The sequence below is a fragment of the Eretmochelys imbricata genome, chromosome 2 (assembly GCF_965152235.1).
Source record: "Eretmochelys imbricata isolate rEreImb1 chromosome 2, rEreImb1.hap1, whole genome shotgun sequence".
Taxonomy (NCBI): domain Eukaryota; kingdom Metazoa; phylum Chordata; order Testudines; family Cheloniidae; genus Eretmochelys; species Eretmochelys imbricata.
The window spans coordinates 212,784,026-212,806,923 of NC_135573.1; the positions used below are offsets into that span (position 1 = coordinate 212,784,026).

Consider the following 22,898-nt stretch of genomic DNA (forward strand, 5'->3'; position numbering starts at 1 on the left):
TAATGACTGAAAGTGGTTTATTGCTTAAGGAAGAGTATCCCTCCTCTTATACCATAAATAGAACAGTAAAACTTTATTCTAGCTGTTAAAGTTTCCCCTCCTGTTAGCTCAGCATCCTTCTTCATTTTCCCCACTCCCAGGTCAACTTTCAAACTTAGTCTACATCTACACTGCAGTTGGGCGTGTGATTTGTAGCTTGTGTAGATGTACCCATGCTACCTTTATTTTACCTATTTTGCTAAAAATAGCAGTGAGGACATGGTAATGCAAGCTGCACAAGCCTGCCTGACTCCTCTGGGTATATACTTGCTTGTGCTGCCTGCACGGAAGTCCACGCCACCCTATCCTCGCTGCTATTTTTAGTGAGCTAGCTAGCTTTAATATAGCATAGGTAAGTCTACATAGGGCTGCAAATCATACTTCCAACTGCAGCGAAGATATAGTCCTGGTAATTGTGCTCACTTGACTGAAACAATATTCCTGTCTTTTGGTCATTTTTTTAAAAAAGTGTTTAACCACTCTTTTCTTCCATTATTCTGATGCTGAATTCAGTTGTCTCATTTCTAAGTGACTCACTGAGGAGACTGGTCTCTAAACTTTTTGACTCAACAGGGAACGGTTGTCTGAGAAATTTTTTTGTTTCAGCGGGCACGTCTTTACTGGCACGATAAATCGGTGCTGCTGCTGTTGAAGCAGCAACGTCGATTTAGCGGATCTGGTGAAGAGACGCTAAGTCGATGGGAAAGCTCTCTCCCGTCAATGTCTATAATGCACCACAATGAGAGGTGGAAGCTTTGTCATCAAGAGAGCGTCTCCCATCGACATAGTGTAATGTGGACACCACTGTAAGTTGATCTAAGGTACATCGACTTAAGTTACATTAGTTACGTAACTTAACTAGTGTGCCTTGGGTCAACTTATAGTGTTAATGTAGACCAGGCCTAAGTAAAATTCTAAGAGGGAGTGAGAGTAAACAAAATGCTATGAAATCTAACAGCTATTTAGATTGTCTAACAACCTGCATTTGTAATATGTATGGTACCTTATTTTATTTCAATATTTTTCCCAAGTGTTGATTACAGTGTAACTACTGATTTTAGACTCTAGTTTCAAGATAGCCAAAAAAGATGCATTTTACAAATAGAGTGGAACTGATAGATCCTTCTTAAAAAAAAATTAATTATGCAATGCTTATTTCCCTCTCTGTAACAATGCTCATCTTGAAGTAATGTTTAGAGAGAGAATGAAGAAAATACATTCAAAACTGACACTTCTTTGTACAAATATGTAAATTTAGTCGCTGCATACAGTATTAAAAATCTTCATCATATGAAAGGAAATGATATGACTTTTTTCTAAATATGGTATTGTATTTTGGAAGAAGCTGAAAGTTTACAATTAATCTTTTCTTTCTTAGTTGTTGTTAAATCCTGAAATGATCAAAGCTTCCCCAGCTTTAGCCCATTGTGTGTATGACTTTCTGGAGAATAAAGCTTACAGCAAAGGAAAAGGAGATTTTGCTCGAAAGGTAAGAATGGCATTTAATATTTAGCAGATTTTAGTGATGCGTTTGGTGCCATAACTTATTAAATGAATTGAACATATCAGTAACTGACTGCAGACAGTTATAAACCATAGTGTTTTATTTCATGTGCAAGCAATTTTTGAATTTGCATTGTATTTGTAATGTGTGTTATCAGAAAGCGACAATAATATATCAGGAAATAAGACCAGTATAGAATTAAGAACTTAGCCATTTTTAAAATGTGTTTATTTGTAAGTCAAGGAAACCAAATTTCCAAGAAATGAGTGGGTGTTGAATATGCTACAGAAGGCTTTTTAATTCTATTGTTGACAAGTTAACTTCCCATCAAAGATTCCTGTTCTCCCGTTCCTTTCCCAATCTCCTACCCACCTCCAACTGAACACATGGCTGCTGCTATCATGACTTCCGCTCTCCAGCCCAAAATATGTAATGTGTTTACCTTCTAAGGCTGCTGTTAATGCTGTTTCACATTCAGCCAGCAGAGAATACATGGAGATAAGCACCAAAGTCATGTGTCCACCGTTAAGCCTGCACAAAAAAAAATTCTCAGACAACTGTTCCCTGTTGAGTCAAAAAGTTTAGAGACCAGTCTCCTCAGTGAGTCACTTAGAAATGAGACAGCTGAATTCAGCATCAGAATAATGGGGGAAAAAACTCAGTTGTGTTTGTGAAATTGGAGTCTCTGCAAATAGACACTTGTGTTTACAATTGCCCATTTTGCATGGGCAGCTGCTTTTGCAAATTAGGTCCTCATCATTGCCAGATTTCCAGTGACCTGCATGTCCAACATCTTAAACTATTCAAAAAGTTACTTTTCAGTTATTTAAACTGCATTCTTTAAAAATTTACGTCCGTAGAGTTGACTGTAAAACATCATTCTGAATTTATCTAGCTTTATGTAATGTCCACAAAAGAATAAAGATTTAGTGTTCTGCTTTCCAAATGTATTGGATCTTTCATAACCTTATCTTTTCCTTTTGTAGACTATTACACTAGGTAGTGTGTTTTTGTTACTTGCACTGTTCTTAAGAAATAGTGTGCATTGAAAATATCAGAACACTCATAATTAGTCTCCATGAAATATTTTACTAAAAATAATTTAAATGTGTGCGCCTAATGCTGAACATGTTAGACTTAACAAATCACCATGATGCTATTTGGACAAGATATGGGACAGTGAGTCAGGTTGGAGATGAGATGAGAACTAGGGAGGTAGCGCTTCTGGAAGAAGTGAGTTCGGAGGAGAGAAAGGACAATTAGTGGGCAAAAAATTGAAAACGCTTCAAAGCATAAGGGAGTGCTATGAATGAAGGCATGAAGCTGAGACTGAAGAAGGAGCAATAAATGAGGATTTGATAGGTGTAGGCAGTTAGAGTGGGAATGTGAGGAAATGGAAACTAATATAGATTAGACTGAAGCTAAAATGTTTCTCTGAACTCAGTGGGAAACAAACTTCAGCACTTTATCGCAATACATAGAAATGTTGCTTAAAGTATAGTTTTGTTATATACATGGGGAAACTTGTCCATATATTAAGATAATATGATACAAAGATATCAAACAACTGCATATAGATTTCCCAAACATTTCAAATATACATGATTGTAAAAAATAAATGCAGAATTCATTTTAACTAATAAGTCTTGGGGCAGAACCTTGAAGACCTTTTAGTAAAACATGTCTGATGTCTGATTTCAGCTGGTGAAATTCCTTATTCTGTGTTTAACACATTGTTCCAAAATTTTAAGCGTTGATAGCCAATTAATTTTTGTCCACATTAGATAGTGTTTCCAGTATATCTGAGTGAAAATACTGAAGTAAAAATACTTAATCTAGTGCGTGTATCAATTGAATTTTTATATTCAAAGTAAGAGTTGTACTATAAATCGGTTTATTCTCTAGAACAGTGTGACTTTTTTCTTACTTGATGGTTGTACTAGTGTCCTCCGTAGGATATGCAATCGTGGTAAATGTTTTCCCCTTCAGATGGACACATTTGTAAATCCACTGCGTAACTCCATGAGAAATGTTTCAAATGCAGTCAAGTCCCTGCCTGACAGCCTGGCAGAGGGGATGACCAAAATGTCAGACAACATGGGCAAAATGTCAGAAAGATTGGGACAAGACATAAAGCAATCATTTTTCAAGGTAAGAATGTATTGGTGAGGTAATATATAGTAGAGTCTAACAGGAGATGACATTCAGGTTTGGGTCCCCTTATCTAAAAACAAATGTTAAACACCCTATTGAATATAAAAGGCTAAGAATAGCGAAACGACTATTATGCAAGGGTTCTATTTACTTTGGAAAGTTGAAGAGTAATTGGAGTTCCAAAAGAAAGCAATATACAAGGTAATTAATGATATAGAGAAGATAAAACAGACACCTAGTTGCTTTTAAACTACAAAAAAAAAAGAGAAGGCATTAGGTAAAATTAAAAGGCATCATATTTCAAATTGATGGAAATATTGTGCAAAAAATTACATATTGCCCCATGATTTATTTAGGCCAACAACTCCGCAAAATCTGAAACAGGAGTAGACCCAAAGCACAACTGGCATCCCATTTTTTACTGACGCTCTCTTCGAAATAAGGTTTACGGTAAATAAAAGTGCTTTTATGACCCAAACCAATTTTTAGATGGCCCTGATTTACTCTTTCTTGCTTCCTTGATGTTTCTAGGAAGTTGATATTTCTAGGAAGACCCTTCCCCACTCCCCTCCCTGCTGAAATTGCTAATGAAGTCCCTCAGCAAGGAAGCAACACTTGCTGTTTGAAGAGAGGAGGCAGGAAGGTGCTAGTACTTCATACAGAAAATCTACAGGGCAATAGGCAATCCTGTGCATTTTTCTCCCCTGCATCTGGCAACTGAGCATCAGGAAAGAGGTGAAGAAATCCTAAGCTCCACAGACATTGAAAGCAGACAAGGGAGCATTGATAAGGAGCTAAGTCTAGTCTTCCTGCTTCTGCTGCCAGGTTTTATGATGGCTTCCTGCCGGTGTCACCTAAGCTGCTGGCTCCGCTCTCTTCCCCACCAAGTCTATGGTGTTGCTAGGAGGGAAGAAGAAGCTGTGGTGATCTTCTGTACACCACCCACTCTTGACCAAATCTCCCATCGGTCATGCAATTTATTTTTCTTCCTTAGAGGGGCTGCCTTGACAACTGAAAGGGTAGGAATAGAGGAAAGTATTCTACTCATCTGATCCTGCACTAGAAGTGGGAAAACTCAACAGTGATTTAATTGCCTGCTTGCTGGCATTGGTCCTGTCAGGGCTCTCTTTCTTCTCCTTGGCTAACTTATATCTTTGGATAATTTGAACTTCTTTCCTGATCTTACCCACCCTTAGTGTACCAGGTATCTAAGGTTGTAAGTAGGGAGTGGGAACTCTGCTTCCTTCTTTGACTGATTGCACGTGAGCATTCCACTCTTGGTGTGTGTGCATCCCAAACCACAGTTGATGGAAAACTTTCCCTCACTAGTACCTGTCAGTGCAGCTTGAGCTCCTTGTGCTGCCTCACACTGCTGTGTGTAGATATAAAGGGCACAGATGATTCACACCCCCACTTTCATTCTTATCACCTGTGACTAATGTTGGAATCTGTTGGTCTTGCTTTAGCAAGTGCTCTCAGCATGTTTTTTTTCATATATGTAGTTATATATTTGTGTAGTTATTAGGGTCAGTTAGTGTTTGAGTTAGTTTTAGTCTTAGTTTTTCCCACATTTGGAGTTCCATTAGCAGTACCAAAGAATGCCTTTGGAAGTATCTTGCCTGGCATGCTCGAAGTCCATGCCTGTGAGTGACCCACACTCTAGTTGCTTGAAATGCTTGGATGAGTCACATATTAGGGATCAATGAAAGGACTTCAAGCCTCAGACCAAGGAAGATGGAGAAGCCAGGCTGAAGTTTCTTTTGATAGAAGCCATTCTGAAACCACCTTCAGAACCTTCTTGGTCAGAGAGGGTACCAAGTACATCAGCATCTGAGAGATGTGTGCCTTTGATACAGACTGAATCACTGTGTCCAGAAAGAAACAGAAGTCTTTCAAAGACGCTGCTGGGAGAGGCAGCTCTTCAGCCCCAGAGTCTGCCAGGAAAGGGGACAAAGTGAGTAGAATGCAGTCATAATCGAAGCACTCCTCCACTTATTCATCAGCTAAGTCGACCCGTTGACTCCTGCACAGAGGCAGGCACTGTCAAGTCTGAGGCCCGAAGAGGTACCTTCATGGTTGTGGCACCATCTAAATCTCTTGCACACCAGTCAGAGACATTCCTGGTACTGTCCATGCCAGACACATTTCAAGCTGCAAGGGACTTGCTAAGCTTATTGGTGCCAGTGTCCCCAGCGGTGCAGGAGATCATTCCTCCAGTACTGGTAAACCACTTGGAACCAGTGGAGGGCCCAGTACTGAGTCAACCTCCTGGGTCCTGGAGCTCTGCCCTCCAGTACTGTTGAGAAAGAAGCCAGCATTGATGGCTTCTCTTTGCTCTTCCCAGGACTCTCAGTCCCTGGCACTGACTGGAATGGCTCCTCCATAGTCAGGAGAAGGCAATTCTTCTTTTAACTTGGGGTTGCCTCCTATGTTTCCCAGCTGCAGTGTCTCTTGTCACTCCCTTCCTAGATCTTATCTTCTGGGATAATTGTGAGACCCTGTGTCTAGTGCTGGCCTGCATGCGTGGGCTGCATGACATTGGCTCCAGCGTCTATTCAGTGGCCCTTCTGCAATCCATGAAGGTTTTCCCATTTCCAGATCCTCACCTCATCAGTGGCATTCAGTTTCCCTGGGCTAGAAGTTGAGAGTCAGATTGTTGAGCTCCTCCTGATCCCAAGCAGGAAGATGATGTTCAGGAGCATTCGGTGGGACAACTAACAGAGGAGGCTCATCTACCTCAACCTGTGCTAGCTTCATCAGGTCCAAATGAAGCAGTTTCCTTGGAGGTGTCTTTGCCCCTTCTGATGATTACAGGAGACGTCGGCCTTGGACATTCAGGTAGAAGAGGTTAGGGAATCTTCTCAAAACCTGCTATTCTGGCCTCTGCTGTTCCATCTTGGGTGGCACCGCAAATAAACGAACCCATCAAGACTCTCTGGCAAACTTCCTCCTTTCTTCCTCCTGCATCAAAGCAAGCAGATATCTAAAATAGATAAAGTTTTGCATGGTCATGCTGGCTTCCATTATTCTCTCCCTGGATCCTGGAGATTTGTATGTTGCCCTTGACTTAAAGGACCCCTATTTCCATGTGATGATTTGTCAAGGCCACAGGAAGTATCTCAGGTTCCTAATAAATTAATCTCATTACCAGTTTGCAGTGTTGTCCTTTGGCCAATGGGCAGCTTCCCGGGTTATTACAAAATGTATGGCAATGGTAACTGCCTTTCTGACAAGATTAGGAGTACATGTCTGTCCCTACCTGGAAGACTAGTTGTGAGGCACCATTCCACAGTTCAGATACTCTTCAGTGTATCTCTCATTCAGTCAACTTTCAAGTCACTGGGTCTGTCGATTAACTCAGAAAAGTCTATCTTCTCACCAATTCAGAGGATAGAATTTATAGGAGCAGTACTGGATTGTATCCAAGCCAGAGTTTCTTTCCAGAGTCAAGGCATCCGACAATTTGATCCATCATTTTAGATTTTAAGGTTTATCCTTACAACTGCACAGAATTGTATGAGGTTTCTGGAACATATGGTCTCTTGCAAGTATGTGGTCTGGTATGTCAGATTGTGTTTCAGGATTCTACAAGATTGGCTGGCCTCAGTATTTTTGCTGAGCCATCACCATTTGAACACTGCTCAGAGTGCCCTCTCACATTTTATTGCCTGGACTGGTGGACAAACCCTGTCAAATTTGCATAGGAGTTCCATTTGTCCTCAACCATCGCTAATGTTAGTAATGGATATGTCTTTCCTGAACTGGGGGGCTCATCTGGATTCCCTTCAGTCATAGGGGTTATGGTCCACAAAGGACATGATTCTTCATGTAGATGTCAGAGTTGAGAGCTAGCCATCTGCCGTGCCATCTAGCCATCTGCCGTAACTAATATCAAGGGAAAAAAACCTGCTCGCTCTTACAGACCACACACAGTCAATGTTCTGTCTCAACAGATAAGGAGGGGCCCACTCGTCCCAGTTCTGCTATGACACAGTTATCTATGGGATTCCTGTATTACCAACACAATCGATCTCAAAGGCTCTTACCTTCCCGGTATGCAGATAGAGCTGTCAGATCACCTAAGCAGGTCATTTTTGAGTCACTAGGAGTGGTCTCTTCATCCAGATGTAGCCAGGTCCATTTTCCAGCTCTGGGGGATTCCCAAGCAACTCTGTTTGCAATGAGGTGCCATAGGAAATGTCCACAGTTTTGGTCCCCGAAAAGTCACAGTCTGGGTTCCCTAATGGATGCTTTCTTGTTGTGCAGTCTTTTTAATCTCTCCTCATATGGAAACTGTTATGTGCCCCTAATAATTTTTGTTTCCCTTCTCTGTACCTTTTCCAATTTTAATGCATCTTTTATGAGATGTGGCAACCAGAACTTCACACAGTATTCAAGGTGTGGGTGTACAATGGGTTTATGTAATGGCATTATGATATTTTCGCTTATTATCTGTCCCTTTCCTAGCAGTTTCTAACATTCTGTTAGCTTTTTTTGACTGCCTGTGCACATTGAGCAGATGTTTTTAGAGAACTATCCACAATGACTCCAAGATCTTTCCTGAGTGGTAGCAGCTAATTTAGATCCTATCATTTGGTATGTATAGTTGAGATTGTTTTCCAATGTGCATTATTTTGCACTTATCAACATTGAATTTCATCTGTCATTTTGTTGCCCAGTAACCCACTTCTGTGAGATCTTCACAATCAGCTTTGTACTTATCTTGTGTAATTTAGTATCATCTGCAAACTTTGCCACTTCACTATTTACCCCCTTTTCCAGATCATTTATGAATACGTTGAACAGCACAGGTCCCAGTACAGATCCTGGTATTTATCTGTCCATTGTAACAACTGACCGTTTATTTCTACCCTTTATTTCCTATTTTTTAATGAGTTACTGATCCATGAGGGGTCCTTCCCTCTTATCTGATGTATGCTTTGCCTGGGTGCCTGCTCCACCCAAACCTGAAGGCACTCCATTTAATGGCGTGGATGCTCTATGGTTAGAGCTGGGAAGGAGTCGTGTTCAAAAGAGCTTCTAGATGTGCTGTTGAATACCGAAAACTATCTACTAGGTTTACTTCCTTCTCTAAGTGAAAGCATTTCTCTATCTGGTCTCATTAGTCTGGAGTTTTGCTGATTACATTCTTCAATCCAGCATACTTGGACTGTCTTTTGTACCTGAAACTGCAAGAGTTGGCCATAAGCTGCTAAGTGGATCTTGATGAAACTATCTCGGCCTTCCATCCTCAGGTGGATAACAGTCTGTCTTTTCTAATTAAAATATCAATAAGATTTTTGAAAGGCCTGGAAAGATTGTACCCTCAGGAACAAGATCTGTTCTTCTATGGGACCTAACCTTGGTATAGTCAAAGCTTATGGGTCCTCCTTTTGAGCCTTTATCTATCGGTTTACTGCATCTTTCAATGAAGGTGGCATTTCTGGTGGCCATTGCTTCTGCTAGAAAGGTAAGTGAGCTGCAGACCCTGATGTCTGCTCTGCGTTATACTGTTTTTTTTAAAGACAAAGTTTACCTGTATCCTCATGCAAAATTTGTCTTGGAAATGGTATCTAACTTCCATATCAACAAGGTGATTTACCTATCTTCATTCATTCCCAAACTATCTTGAATAAAGATCAGGAAAGGCTGCTGCATACTCTGGATATCTGGAGAGCGTTGGCTTGTCAGGTCCAAGCAGTTCCATCAGCCTTCTCAGCTCTTCTTGGCAGTCAAAGACAGTGTGACACAGCTCCCAGTTCCTTCTCAGAGAGAGAATCTTGGATACTCTCATGTATTTGCTTGTGCTTCAGTTTGGATAATGTTATCCCGCCAATCAGTGTGACAACACATTTGACAAGATCATAAGCAACCTCTGTGACCTTCCTGGGCAAAGTTCCTATCCTAGATATTTGGTCTTTGGTGCACATTTGCTTCCCATTATGCTATCACTCAACAACCTAGAAATAATGCTAGATTTGGTGAGTTGTCCTTCAGTCTTTGTTCAGACTCCCAAGCAAAGGGATAGGAAGGCAGGTCATATAATGGCCACATGCAACACATCTCGAAGCACAACCGGTCACTAAGAGTGGAATGCACATATGCAGTCACTCAAGAAAAAACTGTTACTTACCGGTTGTGCTTCGAGATGTGTTGCATGTGGCCATTATATGACCTGCCTTCCTATCCCTTTGCTTGGGAGATTTTCTGACCAGAAGGAATTGAGGGAAGTTGGGGCCAGCTCCACCCTTCATATCTACACGCAGTAGTGCACAGCAGTGGCGTGCTCAAGCTGCCCCAGCAGGAACAGATGAATGATCGTGTTTTCCACCCTAAATCCCATGTAATTTCAACCTCATGGAAAAGTATTCAAAAGAGATAAAAATCAACAGGCTCTCCTAGATGTTTTAATGGGGTTCTATAGGAATTACTCTACAAACCTGTAGAATTTAACAATGAAAAGATACTTACTGTATAGTGGCTTAAAAATAATATAGAGACTTTATCAGAGATTAGGGTGACCAGACGTCCTGATAAAATTGGGACTATCCCGATATTTTACTCTGTGTCCACGTCCCGACGGATGACTTGGACGCTATTTGTCCCGATATTGTAAGGTAGCCCGGCGATGGCGTCCAGTTGGCGCGGGGCTGGCAGGCTCCCTACCTGGCTCCGTGCAGCTCTCTGGAAGTGGTAACATCTCCCTCTGGGTCCTAGGCTCAGGGATGGCCAGGGGGCTCTGCGTGCTGCCCCCTGTTTCTGGCCATTGGGAGTTGCGGGGGCGGCACCTGTGGGTGAGGGAGTGCACAGAGCCACCTGGCCATGCCTCCGCCTAGGACCCAGCGAGAGATGTGGCCAGTTCCAGGGAGCTGCCTGAGATAAGCATCAGCCCACATACACTCCTGCACCCAAACTCCCTCATGGAGTCAGCACCCTGAACCACCCCGCCCAGCGCTCCCCCAGTTCTGAGACTTCCCCCTCGCAGCAGGGCCAGAGCTAGGGCCCTGCATCTCCCACTGACCCGTGGCTTGCTGCAGGGCTGTGCTTCCCCGATCCATGGCAGGGTCCGGGCCCAGGAGCTGCTGTTGAGACTGTGTGACGTGACCCCTAGCTTATGGCAGGGACTGCTACCCCGACCCATGGCTTGTGGCAGGTGCCGCGGCCTGGGGCTGATGTTGGGGCTGTGCACCCCGACCTGCAGCTTCCTTGGGCTGTGCGCTCCAGTGGGGGCTGTGAATCATGTGTCCTGATATTTTATTTTTGCCATCTGGTCACCCTGTCAGAGATACAATTCTATATTCAGTTTAATACAGTTGTTTAAAAATATATGGAAAGTTTATAACTTTCTACAGGGCTTTTGTTGGAACAGTTCTTTCCCCAGTTTTCCAAACAATCTTGCTTTCCAGCAAATTGCTCTTTATCTGCTCCTGTTCACACCTGATCTAATACCCCTAAAATATAGCACATTTTTAAAAGTATAAATATAAAGTGGAACAAGATGAATGCCAACCATAAATCCTATGAAAATATTTTGTTTTCCCTCTTGCATCCTTATCCTTTCTAGTCTCCTACTTTTTTTTTTTTTTTTTTTGCAAATAATTAAGATTGTAAGCTCCTCAAAGCAGGTACTTTGTGGCTTTATGTCTGTAAAGCTCACCTCTAATATATCTATAGCTATAGCAAGAGCCGAGGTGAGGGCCCTTCTTCCTCAAAACAGGAATGACAAGACTGAGTCTGGGGTCATATGAAATACAAAACTGTTACTTGTAAAAAGCATAGATTGGACCTCACCCTGAGCCTCTCTTTTTGGAAAGCTTCCCAGTTACATAAATAAGGATAACACAGTTATACTCACAAAGAGAGATCTAGGATTATGAATCCTCATGCTTCAGTCCTGAGATCAGGAAGAAATGGGGGAGGGATAGCTCAGGGGTTTGAGCATTGGCCTGCTAAACCTAGGGTTGTGAGTTCAATCCTTGAGGGGCCCATTTAGGGGTCTGGGGCCAAAAATGGGGATTGGTCCTGCTTTGAGCAGCAGGTTGGACTAAGATGACCTCCTAAGGTCCCTTCCAACTCTGAGATTCTATGAAATGTCCACTGTTGGCTCTACAGTATGGATTGATTGGTTTTACACCTTTCTCTGAAGAATTAGCCGCTATCTGAAAGAGGATATAGAACTAACCATCAGTTTCTTCTGGTTTGAGAGTTTCTGTGATAATTTTTAATATAAATGTGCATGTGGGTTTTTTCTTGAGGATATTCGTACAGTTTTGATAACTATATTGGGAAATGTTTCAAGCTGTGCTGGAAAATAATTCCATATGCAACCATTGATATATCTTGATATGTCACTAACTTGGAATCAAAATGCGTGATAGTAAGTCAGTTATGAAGATTGTATCTGAAATTTTGAAATTGGTTCTGTCATAATTAGAGATTCTCTTTAATGGTTTCCTTGAGACCTTTAATTTTCCCCCCATAATCACGTCTTTTTTTATTTTGAGTATAGGTGCCTCCTTTAATGCAGAAAACTGATTCAGATCCTGAACACTGCCGTGTTGCAGCACAGCTTGATGACAATGTGAGTCTGACTTTTATTTTAGATTTGTTTAGCTACTTAATTTTAAAGTACCAATGTGTGTGTTGTTTCATATTGTATTATTTACTTGCTCTATGCTATACTTTATTGGCATCAGAAATTACACCAGAGGGAAAACTGGAAACAGTACTTTCAGAACATTTTAAATTTTTTACTTTAAATAAAATTGACATATTTCATTCTAAAATGTTTAGAAGCCCTTTTAATACAAAATTGTTTGCATGGTAATGTGGTAAATGTTACCTACCTATTATTACTTCTGTAACTATCCTCAAAGATAGAATAGGGTTGCAATATGAATAGTATTCAGCTAAATCTGATCCTGAGATCTTTAAAACTAGCAAACATCGTCAGTATTAGTGATCAGAGAGAATTGTTTTAAAGAAAACTTTAAAAAAAAATTCCTAAACAATAAATGTTCAATCTGTGGACCCTGAAATATATAAAGGAAAAAATATTAGAAACGTGATAGTGAAGTTTAAAATGTTAAGCTCTTGATGTTCTCATAAGCTATGGTATTTTCCCAGTGTTCTGATTGATACACTGATCATATGTGTGAAACATAGTTGAATAAAATCTTTTATCCGTAACTAGGACTGAAGGCCCTTAAGATTACTAGTGATTATATGCGGATTTGTCATGGTTATAAATCTGCACCTGTTCCACACTTCACATTTTTATTTGTCACATCAAAGCATTCCAGTTTGTCTTCATGTGCATAACTGCTACCAGGACTCCGGTAAATGACGTTTTGCTCAAGTAACATAGGCTTCAGTTCTTTTGTTTTGCAGTGATTTCATCTAATACAATTGTTTATCTGTTTACTTTTGAAATTCTTGTATTCTGAAACACTGAGCTCAGCCAAAACAAATTAACATAGAAAGTATGTGTACACCATTTTAGCACTAAATGAGCAGAAGTTTGAATTACTGTATCTCCCTTTTTCTGCAGTTCAACTTTTCTGAAAAAATATAGCATCTACTTAGTCTTAAAATTTCATTTTGAAAGAGTAGTGTTTGGAAGTTTGAATTTTGCACCATATTTTAGGATATTTTACATTTAGAACTTTTCCTGAACTTCACACAATGCCAGGAAATTCATAGTTAAACCTTTAGATAATATAATAATACTGCATTTCTCTTCTGTTAGCATTGCGAATAATCAATAGTATAAGGAAGATTTAGTTGGCCTATATCTCACTAACAGAATTGTGAACTAAGGCTAACATTTTCAAAGAGACACTTAAAATTACGCTTCAAAATCTATATTTAGGTTCCTGAATATGTGGCCAGATTTTGAGCACCCAACTTCAGTAATTGGTGCTGCATCCTGAGCACTTTTGAAAATCTAGCCACTTACTTAAGTGTATAGATTTAGGCTGGGATTTTCAAGGGTTCCTTAGGGAGTTTGGTGCCCAACTCCAGCTGAAATTCAGTGGGAATTGGGCACCAAGTCCTTTAGGCTCCGTTCAAGCATAAGGAACTATTTTTCAAATCTTCGCTTTAGTTCCAATTGCATGTGGAAATTCTGCTCTCAACTATAGTTGTGCAACTCCATTGTTGGCAAACTGTGCCTTCTGAAACACCTTTACTATCCCATTGAATATAATGGAGTTGGACAGGTGAAAACAGTTTGTCTCTGCAGTTAGAACCTTGTGAACTAATTTTCCCATAGTTGTATTGACTCTGCAATTGACTTTTGCAGGAGTAGAATATAGTAATGTTGTAATATCAGTTAAGGAAGTAATTCCATTTAAGAGGAAAGCTGTACTGTAAAATATTTAAATGTGACTGAATAGTATGCTTAGTTTGAAATTTTTGCCTGAAGCAAAGTGAATTCACCCTTTATGTCAGAGATTTACAGAGGAAAAGTTTTCAGTAAGTTTTCTTATGTTCCATGCCGGTACAGGTTTGTTAAAACAATACTAATTGGCATAAAAACCAAGAAACTCAGTTAATATTTGTGCATGGATTTCCTTCGTTTTTTAATAACCACTTTTGGCTGACTCACAATCTAGTATGAGTTGACTTCACATGTTGAAATGGCTGCTCTAGATAAGTTATTGTCTTACATGTAAATGTATTTGATAAAAATGAAGTTATTTACCTAATAGTGTCAGTAAATCTGTAAACTTATATTTTGGTATATATAACAGACAGCACATGGATAATAGATCCTACTGCTCACCTATAAAGAGACATTTATTATCAGATTTTACAGATTGTTTTTGACATCAGATACTATAGTGATGGATATCAATATAAAATGCTAAGATAAAAATTGAAAACAACGTATTTTAAACATCAATATAAAGATTGACAGTTACTGCAATTTCACAATAGCCTCTTAAGTTAAATATCTAGTATTTTGGAGCTATAAATCTTTTTGCAATAACTCTGTAAATATAGCGTCATTGTAAAATAGCAGCCTATGCAACTTTTAACAATAAACACAGTTTTTACTACAGAACCACAGTGAAGCATTTGAAAATAACAGACCTTTCTCTCTCCCCACCACTAAGTTAAAAACACAGGTCCTGTGGAATCATCTGACACTGACAGCTTATTTCTGATCAAGATCAGATTGAACTCAAAGAATAAAAGTTTGGGTTCTGTAGCAATGGAAGAGTGGTCTGCAATTGGGCACCTTCCTTTCAGAGCCACTGTTGCTACTGCTACATTCAAAAGAAAGGGTATCCAGACGAAAGCCACTCCTTGAGTTTCCCATCAGCTCTGCTCTTGGAAGCACTGTTGCTATCTGAAGAAGAGAAGAATAAGAAACTCCTCTAAGTAATACTGCTGCCACCTTCTGTAACTGGTTCTGAACTCTACCATTCTGGCCTCAGTAATGCAGCAGATTCTTCTTTTAGGACATATTTTTAAAAGACCATACTTAAAAATCTAGTTTAATTTCAAAATAAAAACCATGAATGATTCCATCCTGGGGAAGAGAGATTTCAGACCATAGGAAACTCTTTTAATTATTGACTTCTTTCAGAAAGACAGTGCGTATGATGTAGTGTGGAAGAACTAAGACTCTTAACTTTAACAATTGTGGTAGATGCTACCTTAATTGCCTGAGCGGGAATTGAGGTTTTCTGTTTATACTTTGCCTTTTACTGTACATATCTAGGTGGACGACAATATTCCTCTTAGAGTAATGCTGCTCCTTATGGATGAAGTCTTTGATTTAAAGGAGAGAAATCAGTGGTTAAGAAGAAATATAAAAAATCTACTTCAACAGCTTATTAGAGCAACATATGGAGACACGATCAATAGGTACCAGCTTTTTTATTCATGCTCAATTGCTGTATGAGAGTTTGTGAATCATGTCTAGAAAGTTATCCTTTTATTAGTTAGTTGTAATGTTCTACTGATTGTGCATCTGCAAATGTAAGCTCACTGCTTAAGTGCAGTTTTTTCTTTCTGAGATTATACACAGATCATTAAAGATGGAATGAGATGGAAGCAGATTTTTTAAAAAAGTCATTTTTAGTGTCTGTTGCATAAGACATGGAATGCGTCTTATTTAAACTTCTCTAAAAATTTGTAATTTCCAAGAAAATAGTAAGCTCTTGCATATGTTTATAGAAGTATGAATTCATTATATTATCAACTAATGTTGACATTGTGTAAGCCTTTTGTAAACTTTACTTTTTATAGTGTGCAACTGTTTATAAGATTTATTACTTCTTGCACTGTTTAACAATTGAGTCAATCAAATGCTCATAAAACTGAAGCCCTACATCTACCAGACTGGATGTATTGTACATAGTTATACAGTATGTGTTAGAACTGGTGTCAACAAGATGTTTTTTGTTGGAAAATGCCGATTTGTCAAAGCTCAAACTTTTCATGGGAAGGGGGTGGTTTTTGATGAACTTTGTGACTCAAAAATAATTTGGAAAAATAAATCATAATGACAACATTTCATTTTGATGCTTTCAAAATGAAAAATTCCAGTTTTCCCATTTGAAATGGCTGTTCATTAAAAAAAATAATATGGGGAAAAATTAAATGGTTGAAGTACTGTATTTAGAAATTACAGAAACAAAATGTTTTGGCTCAGACTGAAAATGTGTTTGATTTTCCATTCATGAAAGTATGAGATTTTGACTTTTCATCTGATTTGGGATGGGACAATGTTTTGATATGTCCAGTTTTTGTGGGATGGCAAAACTGTTCCCCGCTCAGCTCTAATAAGTAATGATATGGGAACTTACTGTATTAGTTTTTCTACTTCAGCATTTTAAGCGGTTTATTTAAGACCACCAAGACTTTTGTTTTATAATTATATTAAAATGTACATGAACTGTTATACTTCTTTTAAAAAGCTTAATCACTTTAGAGACAAACTCAGTTCTGTTTAATCCGTATTTTGTCTCGCAAATAGTTTCAAAGATGGGGGGGAATAGCACTATTCTAATCTCCTATTTCCCCATCCCGCTAATAGGACACTGTTACATAATCCATGACTCCACCCACCAAGAAGCAGAAGACAAAGCAAATTGTAAATTATTAATCTTGTATAAGGAATAATTTCACTTACCCTCTTCATCCTAGAAGCAGGAAGACTATAGCTATCTCCAAACATTTTTTGTGCGCTTGGAGGTAGCAGAACTTGATGAGTGATGTGTTTGTTCTCTGCAAATGGGCTGTGTAGCTGGGCATGGGCCCCTGAGTAAGCAACTGAGACAGGTGTGTGTTGGTGCCTTGGTAAGGGCTGTGTGCTTTGACCCTTGGACCTTTGATCAGCCCTGCTGTTTGAAGTCTGAGTGGTTAATCATACCCTGGTGGTAAGGGGTGAAGCTGAGGTAAATAGGGAGACTTAATATAAAAGGTCATTTGCTAGGCAAACTTGAGCCGCAAACAAAGGCGGATAACAGGAGAGTTTCAGAGGGAGTTTGGAGAGGGAGCATGTGAGGCTTTCCTTTCAGATCCAGGTCTATGTATGATTCCACAATGGCCAGCAATGGAACCGTGGTGGTGACCTGCAGCAGACATGCCATATTTTCTTGTCTGCCTGAAGCCAGGAGGTACTTCCTCTGTATGAAGTTGGTGGCTATAATGGAAGAAAACATTCTTGGATTGGAAGGTGAAATAGAAATGCTACTGAGAATCAGAAAAGCTGATGAGTTAGCTCCCAGGTACAAGGTTGGGCAGTTCATAACCACCAGAAGTAAGAGGTCAAGGTGGCATTCTATGCAACTGCAGATAGATGAGGATGGCAAGCAGTGAGAAGAGGATCAGGAGGAATTTCACACAGCTAGAATCAATTGGAACCTTCTAGCTGTGTGGAATTCCTCCTGATTCTCTTCTTTCTGGTGGCCACAGCCTACCATCTCATCTGTCTCCAGCTGTATAACATGCCACCTTGACCTCTTCCCTCTGGTGGTTATAAACTGTCAAACCTCCTCTATGATTTTCCCCTCTCTCCAATTCCATAGTGGCCAGCTCAGTGTAGAAACTGTACAATATATCTCTCAAAATCCAGCCAATCCAAGGAAACGGGGAGAGATGAGGGGGGACACGGATGAAAATCTGAAAGAAAATCAAGCTTGCCCACCGAGATCTCCAACCATCTAAGGCAAAACAAATTATCCTTGTTGGGGATTCAGTACTCTGAAGAATTGGAAGCACATTCTGCAAGGTAGAGGTGGACTACAGAATGGTGTGCTGCATTCCTGGAGCCAAGATAGGAGATGTCGCTCTAAGATGGGATAGGCTTTTGAAGTTCACCAGCAAGGATCCATTACTGATGGTTCATATCAGCATTAATGACACTGCATTGCAGGATATCTTGCAGCTAAGATGACTCTAGTGAACTCAGAAGTGTGGTGAAGAAGAAAGGAGGAGATATGAGCACTCATTACAAAATCGAGGTGCTGAGAACAAAATTAACTAAGGAATCAAAGAACATGAAGAAAAGAAAATTTTTAATTGCTTGTGCACTAGCGCTAGGAGTTGCTCATTTGTGAGCATAAATTCAGTGTAGCTGGTATTATTGAAACCTGGTAAGATGATTCATGTGACTGGAATGTTAAAAACAATCAATATAATCTAGTTAAAAAGGATTGAGTGGGCAAAAGGGAAGGAGGAGTGACAGTCTATTAAAACTGGTATTACTTGTTTCTGTGTCCTGCCTATACTATGTAAGGGGTGGGGGGGAGGGGAAGCTTCCCCCAACATGCTATAAAAACTCCACGGCCTACCTGTGTCACAACAACCGTTTTTCTGCATATAAAAACCGGGGCCGGTATTAGGAGGTAGCAAGCTGGGCAGTTGCCTGGGCCCTATGCCACAGGGGCCCCTGCAAAGCTATGTTGATCAGGCTTCAGCTTCAGCCCCATATGCCAGGGCTTTGGCTTTCTGCCCTGGGCCCTAGTGAGTGTAATACTGGCCCTGCTTGGTAGCCCTCCTGAAACCTGCTCACGGCCCTCCATGGGGCTCCAGATCCCTGGCTGAGAACCACTGCTTAAAGGGGCCAATTTCACAAAGCTGAAAACAGTTGAGCCGAATCAATTTGTGAGGAACAATTTAACCTGAAAAATGTGAATTGGGAATTATTTAAGAACACTTTAAAAGCCAAGTCCTACAATCAAAAAAAAGAAGGCTGTATTAGTTAAAACCAACCAGGTTCAGAAGGGAAGGCAGCTTTAAACATTAAAAAGAATATATAACAAATGGAAGAAAGGGGAAGTTGATAGTAATGAAAATAAATCAGAAACTAGGAATTGTAGAAAACTGGTAAAGTAAGTAAAAGACCACAAGGAGATATCTATGGCTACCAGAGTTAAGGATGATAAGGAGTTTAAGTATATTAGGAAAAAAAAAACTAACAATGGTATAGGTCATTTATTAGACGGAAATGGGAGAATTATTACTAATGCAGAAGAGTCAGAATCGTTCAATACATATTTTTGTTCTGGAAACAAGCCAGATGAAGTCATACTGTATAACAACACACTTCCCATTCCACTGTTGTCTTAGGAGGATGTTAAACAGCAGCTACTAAATTAGACACTTTTTAATAAATAAGGAGGTGCAGGTAACTTGCATCCAAGAGTTTTTAAAGAGCTGGCTGAAGAGCTTTCTGGACGGTTAATGCTGATTTTCAGTAAGTCTTGGAACAGTGAGGAAGATCCAGAAGACAGAAAGAAAGCTAATGTTGTGGCATCATTTAAAAAACAGTAAATGGGATGATCTAGGTATTTATAGGCCTGTCAGTTTGACATCTATCCCAGACAAGATAATGAATCACCTGATATGGGATTTGATAAACAAAGAATTAAAGGAGGGTAATATAATTAATGTAAATCAACATGGGTTTATGGAAAATAGAACTTGTCAAACTAACTTGATATAACTTTTTGGTGAGAGTACTAGTTTGGCTGATGTAATAGACTTCTGTAAAGCATTTGACTTGGTACTTAACGACGTTTTGATTAAAGTAGAACAATACAAAATTAATAAAATACAAATTAAGTTAGTTTAAAGCTGGCTAATTGAAAGGTCTCAAAGTGTAATTGTGAATGATCATTAAAAGGATGTGGTTCTTGGCCCTATGCTATTTAAAATTTTTGTCAATGATCTGGAAGAAAATGGAAAATCATCACTGGTAGTTTGCAGATGACACAAAAATTGGGGGAATTGGTAATAAGAGGATGGGTCACTGATACAGAGCAATCTGGATGTTTCATAAACTGGGCACAAGCAAACAATTCTAGGAACAAAGAATGTAGGCCATGCTTGCATAATGGGAACTCTATCCTGGGAAGGAGTGACTCTGAAAAAGATTTTGGGGTTATGGTGGATAATCTGCTGAACATGAGTCAGATGCTGTGGCCAAATGGACTAATGTTATCCTTGGCTACCTAAACAGGGGAATTTTGGGTAGTAGTAGAGAGGTTTTACCCTCTGTATTTGGCACTGCTGGAGTAGTGTGTCCCATTGTGGTGTCCACAATTCAAGAATAGACTCAAGGAGCTCAATCTATTTAATCTTATCAAGGAGAAGGCTAAGGGGTGACTTGATTGCAGTCTATACATACCTATATGGGAAACAGAAATTTGATAATGATCTCTTCAGTCTAGCAAACAAAGGTATAATATCAAGTGGCTGAAAATTGAAAATTCATTAATTGCTCTGCTTTCTGCATCAATGTGATGTAATGATCTAATGTTCTGTTTGTAGGATGGGAAAGAGAGTAAATTACCTAATGGCAATCTGGGTTGTATGCTTCTTCTCTTCTCCACCCTTCTTCATCCTTTTTCTTTCCTATTTCTGTTGGGGTAAACCTATTTAACTTTAGAAGTACTCAAAATGAGGAAGGAAAATGAGTGAATTTAAACCTTAAGTGAGACTGAGAATGAACAAGAGGCTTTCTGGTGTGATAACTTGATGTAATCTGTGGAATGGTGAAAAGGAGAAATGATGCACTTTTTTGTTTTTTCTTGAATATTGTTTGAAGTTTTAACTACTTTAAAGCACTATTTACTTAAAGAACTCTTCTTCCTGATGCCCTTTGAAAAGTAAAATGAGAGCAATCACTAATTCGTCTCACTTTGATTTTAGAAAAATAGTTGATCACGTTGACTCGATGACTTCTCCTGACCAAGTAGCAGATGCAGTGAAACGCTTCAGGTGTGTTTTATAGATACCTTTTTTATTTTAAAAGTATATTAAACTTATACCGGTATAGGCCAACTAATATTTAATGATTGTCCTCCTACCTCAGCAATGGAATCAGTTTAAGCTGTCAGAGACAGTAAGTCCACTTCACACCAGAAATTCTGCCTCTGTACAAGATTCAGATAGGTAGTTTATATCCTGATTTGTAAAGATTTTATGATATATAAATTATTCATTACTTGAACAGAGAATATTCTGTGGCTAGTCTCTGTAAATTTTTCTTTTTTGGAAAGGGGTATCATAAAATCATAGAATATCAGGGTTGGAAGGGACCTCAGGAGGTCATATAGTACAACCCCTGCCCAAAGCAGGACCAATCCCCAACTAAATCATCCCAGTCAAGCCTGACCTTAAAAACCTCTGAGGAAGGAGATTCCACTAACTCCCTAGGTAATCCATTCCAGTGCTTCACCACTCTTCTAGCGAAAAAGGTTTTCCTAATATCCAACCTAAACCTCCCCCACTGCAATTTGAGACCATTACTCCTTGTTCTGTCATCTACTACCACTGAGAACAGTCTAGATCCATCCTCTTTGGAACCCCCTTTCCGGTAGTTGAAAGCAGCTATCAAATCCCCCCTCATTCTTCTCTTCTGCAGACTAAATAATCCCAGTTCCTTCAGCCTCTCCTCATAAGTCATGTGCTCCAGCCCCTTAATCATTTTTGTTGACCTCCACTGGACTCTTTCCAATTTTTCCACATCCTTCTTGTAGTGTAGGGCCCAAAACTGGACACAGTACTCCAGGTGAGGCCTCACCAATGCCGAATAGAGGGGAATGATCACGTCCTTCGATCTGCTGGCAATGCTCCTACTTATACAGCCCAACATGCCGTTAGCCTTCTTGGCAATAAGAGCACGCTGTTGACTTATATCCAGCTTTTCGTCCACTGTAACCCATAGGTCCCTTTTCTGTAGAACTTCTGCCTAGCCACTTGTCCCTAGACTGTAGCAGGGCATGGGATTCTTCCATTCTAAGTGCAGGACTCTGCACTTATCCTTGTTGAACCTCATCAGATTTCTTTTGGTCCAGTCAGGTTCCTCTGTATCCTATCCCTGCCCTCCAGCGTATCTACCACTTCTCCCAGTTTAGTGTCCTCTGCAAACTTGCTGAGGGTGCAATCCATGCCGTCCTCCAGATCATTAATGAAGATATTGAACAAAACCGGTCCCAGGACTGACCCTCAGGGCACTCCGCTTGATACCGACTGCCAACTAGAAATGAAGCCATTGATCACTACCCATTGAGCCTGACAATCTAGCCAGCTTTCTATCCACCTTATAGTCCATTCATCCAGCCCATTCTTCTTTAACTTGCTGTCAAGAATACTGTGTGTTTCCGTTTCAAAAGCTTTGCTAAAGTCAAGGAATAACACACCCACTGCTTTCCCCTCATCCACAGAGCCAGTTATCTCGTCATAGAAGGCAGTTAGGTTAGTCAGGCCCTTGGTGAATCCATTGCCCTTGGTGAATCCATGCTGACTGTTCCTGATCACTTTCCTGTCCTCTAAGTGCTTCAAAATTGATTCATTGAGGACTTGCTCCATGATTTTTCCAGGGACTGAGGTGAGGCTGACTGGCCTGTAGTTCCCCCGATTCTCCTTTTTTAAGTTATTCACTACCTGTTCTAAACTGTTGCAAAATTGTTGTGTACTTTTAAACAGTAGTTAAATTTCACTCCATTGATGGGTGAAGTGGTTTGTTTGTGTTCATGCAAGTGTATAATATGTTATAGCAGGAGCAGCAACAATTACTGTAGTTAAAACTTTGCCACAGGTTATTACTAATATTTGTCTATACATTCATAACATTTGAACTTTCCTTTGGAGCTTTCAGCCCATTGAGTAATCATCAGTTTTAAAAAAAAAATTATGAGCTAAAGGAATCTATTTGTACTACATCACTTTTAGAATG

The 22,898-nt window shown here is 39.8% G+C and overlaps 1 protein-coding gene across 3 annotated transcripts in view; it reads left to right on the forward strand.

Annotated features, from left to right (window-relative positions):
- Positions 1–22,898, forward strand: part of SNX13 (sorting nexin 13) — a 159,524-nt gene that overhangs the window by 130,899 nt on the left and 5,727 nt on the right. For 2 of the 3 annotated variants that reach the window (XM_077811398.1, XM_077811401.1), the window contains 5 exons: positions 1,418–1,528; positions 3,533–3,694; positions 12,207–12,278; positions 15,429–15,574; positions 20,870–20,938. In XM_077811398.1, the coding sequence (XP_077667524.1) occupies positions 1,418–1,528; positions 3,533–3,694; positions 12,207–12,278; positions 15,429–15,574; positions 20,870–20,938 (560 nt within the window). The remainder of the gene's footprint in view (positions 1–1,417; positions 1,529–3,532; positions 3,695–12,206; positions 12,279–15,428; positions 15,575–20,869; positions 20,939–22,898) is intronic. The other variant, XM_077811400.1, reaches the window with a different exon arrangement.